General features: G+C 35.3%; 1 protein-coding gene across 1 annotated transcript in view; it reads left to right on the forward strand.

The window, feature by feature from the left end:
- The window catches only part of LOC144956259 (DDB1- and CUL4-associated factor 13-like), a 33,178-nt gene extending 26,464 nt beyond the window's left edge, over window positions 1-6,714 (forward strand). Inside the window, exons 8-12 of the mRNA XM_078886700.1 lie at window positions 218-285; window positions 1,541-1,637; window positions 3,286-3,421; window positions 4,738-4,901; window positions 6,273-6,714. Coding sequence (XP_078742826.1) covers window positions 218-285; window positions 1,541-1,637; window positions 3,286-3,421; window positions 4,738-4,901; window positions 6,273-6,360 — 553 coding nt within the window. The 3' untranslated portion in view covers window positions 6,361-6,714. The remainder of the gene's footprint in view (window positions 1-217; window positions 286-1,540; window positions 1,638-3,285; window positions 3,422-4,737; window positions 4,902-6,272) is intronic.
- The last annotated feature ends 549 nt before the right edge of the window (window positions 6,715-7,263 follow it).

The following is a 7,263-nucleotide window of genomic DNA, read 5'->3' on the forward strand; positions in this document are numbered from 1 at the left end:
ATTCATCGTGTTTTGTTGATAAAAGGGAAATCCGAAACGTCCCCAGTATCTGTCTTCGTTTAATAAATTGAAGCTTACTTTTCAATACTTATTTTTTTTTTTTTTCCAATACTGCTCCACTTTATTCATGATAAAATGCGCATTCTGTGAAAGCCGCGAAATATTCCTCCTTTTGTAAAAAAATGTCTGACTTGAGACCAATGCTTCCTGTCCCCAGCCTCTATACCTACGACATGCGCAATCTGAAATATGCCCAACAGAAACATGACGACCACATTTCAGCAGGTAAGGGGGGGGTAAAAACGGGCTTTGTTTTGTCTAGTTGTTTTTTTTTTACCTGCAGTATTCTACCAAAAAAAATTGTTGCTACAAATTTTAAAATATCGGTTAAAGCTATCCAGTCTGAATGTTCAATTTCTTTTCAATGGGACAACGTGGCTCAGTGGTACTGTCTTTGCTTTGTAAACGAAGTGTATCGAGTTCAATCACCTGCCGCGCTGTGTGTCCTTGAGCAAATCACCTCGCCCTGGCTCAATTTGCGGCGCTGCACTGCGGCTGATGCCTGGGTTATTCCAGTCTTCCCTTGGAATAGACCCAAGAGACAAATTTCCCCGTAGGGATGAATAAAGGGAATTTTATTTATTTTATTTTTTTAAAGACAAATTTCCCCTTAGGAATGAATAAAGGGAATTTTATTTATTTATAAAGAAAAATGGTATTATTTGTTAGGTGATCTGGTAAACCGTCGAATGTTGGAAAAATTTGATTCCCATATACATATTTGAATAAAGGCACCATTTCTAAACAAAATGTACATCTTATTCACATTTTAAAGAATGGGCCAAAAAGTTTTAAGATTGAGGAAATGGCTTTTAAAGACGAGACATACCAACATATCTATTACAAATTGTTTAAAAATACAATGGCGCTTGGACACCACACTCATGTTAAAAAATAAAAATTAAAAATAGAATTCTTCTGTAACATAAACCAAAGATTTTGACTTTATTTTTCCTTTTTTTTTGCCCTTCTTGATTCCATGACGTGGTATTTATCACAATTCTTCTTCTTCTTCTTCTTCTTATTATTATTTGTTGTTATTATTATTATTATTATTATTATTATATTATTATTATTATTATTATTATTATTATTATTTATTATTTAATCATTATCATTATTATTATTATCATTTTATTAATATCAATTATTTTAGTTACATTATTATTGTTATAAATTTGTCAATCATTTATATTAAATTATTAATTTTATTATTAACAAATTTTGATTATATTTTGTTGTTTTTTTATTTTTATCATTTTATTGTACTATTATTTATTATTATTATTATTATTGTTACTATTATAATTATTATTGTTATTATTATTATAATTATTATTATTATTATTATTGCTGATATCACAAATTTTTCCATCACTTCTCCGTTTATTTTATTCCCCAAATTGTTTTAAGTGCTGTTTGTGCTGTTAAACTGAGATGATTTATTTAAATGAAATGTATACTCCAAATTGTATTCTAGTGATGGACGTGGACTATGCACCGACGGGTAAAGAGTTTGTGTCTGCTGGTTATGATAATACAATACGTTTGTATGACGCCACTCATGGACATAGCAGGTAGGGTTTGAACCCACTTCTCTCTCTTTCTCTCTCTCTCTCTCTCTCTCTCTCTCTCTCTCTACTCTCTCTTCTTCTCTCTCTCTCTCTCTCTCTCTCTCTTCTCTCTCTCTCTTCCTCTTCTCTCTTCTTCTCTCCTCTTCTCTCTCTCTCTATCTCTTTCATCTCTCTCTCTCTCTCTCCCTCTCTCTCTCTCTCTCTCTCTCTCTCTCTCTCTCTCTTCTCTCTCTCTCTCTCTTTCTCTTTCTCTCTCTCTCTCTCTTTCTCTCTCTCTCTTTCTCTCTCTCTCTCTCTCTCTCTCTCTCTCTCTCTCTCTCTCTCTCTCTCTCTCTCTCTCTCTCTCTCTCACACACACACACACACATATATCACAAGTAAAAACAAATACTTTTAGGCCTTTTGACAAAAAAAGTTAATTTTTAATCTCTTGAATAGAAGGTATTTAAAAAAAAATCGTTTTAAAGAAAGGACGGTTCATTAAAAATTTCCATAAAGTAAGTTATATCTCTACTACTATTAAGAATAGATGTACACTAGAACTAGAACTATGATATTTTATGTTATGATTTTGTTTGAGTTTGATCGATGGACTGATACATTCTCCTCCTTTTTGACAAATTGCAATTTTGGGAGATTATATTTTTTTCCTTGTAAATCACCTCTGTTATGTATTATTATATTTGTTATTTTGAATTTATAGTGTAAGCATTTGAGTGTATTCATCTTAGTGGGGACCTGTGTTCTTATCTGGATGAGCTTATAGGTGATCTCAAACTAAGTATATTGATGGCATGCTCTTGGAATCTACACCAATTCCTTATTTATACAATTCCCCTTCGTCTTATCTTTTCTTGTGTGCTTTAATTGTAATTCTAGAACTTTTTACTATCCCATTTTCTTCCTTTTTACTGGCACTGATATGACCTTCATGTGTTGCAAGCGCCGTAAAACCCTTAAAAAAATAAAAACAAAAACAAATTGCCATTATCATCACTGATAATGAGAGGTTATGTCATTGACTGTGATTCATTTATCTATTTGTTTGTTTATTTATTGTGCACGTGTCACACCCGTCTAGAGATATCTACAACACCAAACGTATGAAAAGACTTGAGTCAATGTGTGTGGTCTATTTATCTATTTCTTTATTATTATGTTATATCGGGGGAAATCTACCACACCAAACGTATGCAGAAAGTGAGTCGATGTCTGTGTCTATTTATCTGTCCATTTATTTATTATATTTGTGTCAGTGCATGACATAATCAGTCGAAAGGTGAAAATTTTGGATTTGCATTTTTATTTTTTTCGTTTTCTGAAAGAATATGCTCACCGGAGCATTTTAATCTTTATTTGAAGTAAATCGGGCGATTTTTCATGAAGTTATGGTCAGATATATGGGAAAGGTATCCAGCAACTTTTCTCAAATTTCACACTTTTTCAACTTGACTAGCTGTAAAAAATATTTAGAAGTGAAATTAAGCTGTGATATTTCACGAAGATGTGCAAAAAGGGTTGATTTAATCATTTATGATAAGAACTCATTTTGGATAAAAATTGACCTTCTAACTTAACTTGGCAATATCTCAGTTCAAACCTCTTTACCATCTGGCTGATTATGTCTGACTGTACCATTCATTCTATCCAGGGATATCTACCACACCAAACGTATGCAGAGGGTGAGCCGATGTCTGTGGTCCATGGATAACAAGTACATCCTGTCTGGGTCGGACGAGATGAGTCTGCGATTGTGGAAGGCCAGGGCGTCCGAGAAATTGGGAGTGGTGAGGACTGATTTTTCTGTATTTTTCAGGGTGTCCATCAAAGTCATGAAGTCATAAAAAAAAATGTCGTAAATTTCACCTCATGGTCGTAAATTTGTATCCAAGGTCGTAAAAAAGTAATAAATTGGAGATTCAGATAATTGAAATTTTAAAAAGTTTATTTAAGAATTGAATCTGGCAGCAAAATTACGAATGCAACAAATGACGAGGCTTCATCTAGGGTTCAGCCATTTTGAAAGTCCTCGGCACCAGTCAGACATAATATCTGACCATTGAAATGTCCCTTGGTGGTCATTTTGCTTCCCAAACTGATTTTGGGAGACTCCTGTGATCAATTCTCCGGGGTTCTCTGACCCCACATGAACTCACCACAAGATTGGGCCATCACCAACATCAACATGGACAACAGAGAAGTGCAAAGTGACTGACTGGCCTGATAAAATTGGGACTGCCCCCATTTGGCCATCTGATAAAAAATTGAAAGAAAAAAGACTTGGATTGTTGATGTGTATGGAAATCATCCGTGCACATCCCAGAATTCCAGGATTATGATTTTTTTGAGTAGCAAATTAAACAAGGAGCAGAAAAAAACACTAAATCTAGATTTTAGTATATAGTAGTCAAAACATACTTTGCTGTTTTGGGCCATGACGGTGTTGTGGGTTAGAGTATCCCGTTTTAGTTCTTTGAAAAGTTGGCCGCTATAGAAATGGAAAAGAAGCTACATATTTTGTGGCCTTGAAAGTGAGTTTTTTTGAGTTTAGAAGAAAAAAAAGAATGCCGCTTTTGCCGTAGCTACACAATTCTGTCTTTGACACAAGATGGATTTGTATAGAGTAGTTTAGTTTTATCATGTAGAATATCCATGAAATATGCTCAAAAGCGCTTACAAGGGGTATCAAGCCAATAGTAACACTTCACGTGTAGGAAAAGTGTCGTCTTTTTTCTTGAAGAGACAATTTAGATTTGAAATAAAATAAAATAAAATAAAATTCCCTTTATTCATCCCATAGGGGAAATTTGTTTCTAGGGTCTATTCCAAGGGAAAATTGGAATAACCCAGTTGTCAGCCGCAGTGCAGCGCCGCAAATTGAGCTAGGATTAGGTGACTTGCTCAAGGCCACACAGCACAGCGACGGATGATCAAACTCTGTACTTTTGGGTACATAGCAAAGACCGTACCATTGAGCCACACTCCCCTTTGGGTCATTCAATTCTGACTGAAGTCAAAATCGGTTTCTTTAATGACGTTTTGTCGGAGAAATTGTGATAGTCAAGTTTTGATTCAGTTCTACTCTCTCTCTTCTCCTTTCTAGTTGAAACGAAGAGAGAAGTCTGCCTTCTCCACAGTGGAAACTCTCAAGAAAACTTTCAAGGACCATCCGGAGATCAACAAGATCTTGAGACAGAGAAATGTTCCCAAGAAGATTTTCTATCAGCGCAAAGAGCTACGGACGATCAAAGATGCTCAAAAGAAAAGGTAAGTAGTCCTTCAGAGCCATTCGGCCCACGGAGCCAGTGTTTATCCCAGTTTCTATAAATATAAATTGCTTGCTACCCTTTTGATAGGATGCTAGTCTTCGAAAGTACTTTCTGCCAGATCTAAAAGACCCAGCTACCCAATCACTGCTGGGTGGACAGGAGGGGGGTCAGAAAAAAAATATCGACTGCACCCTGGATCGATCTTGGGCCCTTTGCGTGTGAAGCGATTGCTCTACCAACTGAGCTATTGGGACCCCTCAAAAGAGAAAGTAAGTGGTAAAGAAATACATGAGACAGTGTTGATGCTTTTCCTCGGATCCGCGGAAATCCATGGTTTTGGGGCCAGATGAGGAATTTCCTCCTTTTTAAAATCCATACAATTAAGTGCACTGGCAGTGAGAATCTCAGTGTGTGGTGGAACAAATAAGTACAGTTTCCCACTCTCCACAAATTAGCTTGAGTATCAATGATAGTTTATCATCTCAACTGATCTAAAAGGGGGGATAATGCAGTAAAAATGGGGCTTAAAGTCAATCGTTCAAAATTTTCCTCATCTTTTTTTATCACCGATTGTCAGCACTGATTTATTCTGGGGCCGATCTTTATAGGTAGACTAGTCTTACTGTCATATTTTTCAGGGGTTTTTTCTTTTTCTTTTTTTTTTTTTTTGTTAACGATTTCAAAAGCCTTTTTTACACCTCTTATAGTATAAAAATAAAAATTTCTTTAATTTTTCACAAAGGGTAAATTTCGTCTTTTGGGTCTATTCCAAGTGATGACTGGAATAACTCTGGTGTTATCCGTATACCATCTACTAAAATCAAAACAGATATGTTTTAAGTGAAAGTTTAAAAATAGATTCTTTTTCACGAATGCTCTGTGGTAATGGTAATGGGGTTCCAAAATGAGGGTCAGAAATGAGAAAAGGATCTCATTCCAGCATTTTTGCGTATTCGAGGGACAACTAGTTTGGTGAAATCACTGGCCAAACGTAGTGAAATCACTGGCCAAACGTAAGGGGTGGGGTTTTGAATATCTTTCAATTAGTTTCGAAATGTAGGAAGGGGCAGTATTTTCTGGACAACAAACCGTACACTAAAACACTTTATTATCCAACAAGAGAAGCTTGCAATTCAATTATGTCTTGTAATTAGCGTATCTTTAAACAATTATGGTATATTTTTTAAATTATTTTTTTATTACTTTTATTATTATTATTATTTTTATTATTATTATTATTATTATTATTATTATTATTATTATTATTATTATTATTATTATTGTTATTGTTATTATTTTTGTTATTATCATCATTGATTTTAATATATTTTACTTAATAAAACCATGTTTTTCCATTTTCCTTCCACAGAGATTTCAATCAACGCGTACACAGTGGAGAAAAGTCAAAACCCAAGGTGCAGGAGAGATCCAAACAGTTTGTCGATTTACAGGACTGAACATGGTGTTGGTGGTTGGATTTGCCTTGGATTTCTATTGCTTGTTGATGGAGTGGTTGCCGTCTGGTGTGTCAGTGTGTTTGTGTAGGCATTTATGTGTGCTTGTGTGTGTGTGTGTGTGTGGGGAGGGGGGTGAATTTATGGGTCTGAGTGGCCGGGATGTTTGTGATAATCTCGGTGAGATGTGCGTCAAATCATTAGGGAAAGAAAGTGATCGTGTTTGCTCGAGTATTTGTGTTTGGTAGTGCTTATCAGTATCAAGGAGAAGAGAGTGTGTTGGCATTTCTTGTAAATATAATGTTGAGAGAGAGAGAGAGAGAATTATACCATGCAATAAAATTATCTTAATTGAAATCTGTTTTGCCGTTCTTTCTTGTTCGTTGATTATTCCCTATAAGCTAAGTTGAAAGGAAGGTAAGTTGTTTGTTGTTTTTTATTCTTTTTTTTTTGGGGGGGGGTGGGGGGGGTTACCGGAGACTGAGTACTTCTCCATCCACAATGAGAAGTGATAACTCTTTGTTTCATTTGTTTCTATATTTATACATAGGATGCGCCATGAGTGGGATACATGTCATATTCAACTGCATTAGATCTTAAGTGGTAGACGATTCCATTCCATAGTCTGATGGAAGAAGTTGAGGTGGCCGTTTCATTGAGGAATTGTCATCCGATACGCATATATCCTGTAGTCAGTTTGGAAATGTTGTGCTTGTTGGTTTCCTGGAAATCGACTTCAATTTGTTTGTAGTACCGTCAACCGGGGTTACTTAGGCCATCCGTGGTTACTTATGCCACTTAGTAGAGTAAAAAAGGTTGCTTTTAAAAACGTTAAATTCATGAGTGCTTATTAGATCTATTGGGTTCTAATTATTTAAAAGACAAAAGCTACATGTAAATTATCTT

Source organism: Berghia stephanieae, chromosome 11 (genome assembly GCF_034508935.2).
Source record: "Berghia stephanieae isolate SIO BIC M18660-M18661 chromosome 11, UCSD_Bste_1.3, whole genome shotgun sequence".
Taxonomy (NCBI): Eukaryota; Metazoa; Mollusca; class Gastropoda; order Nudibranchia; family Aeolidiidae; genus Berghia; species Berghia stephanieae.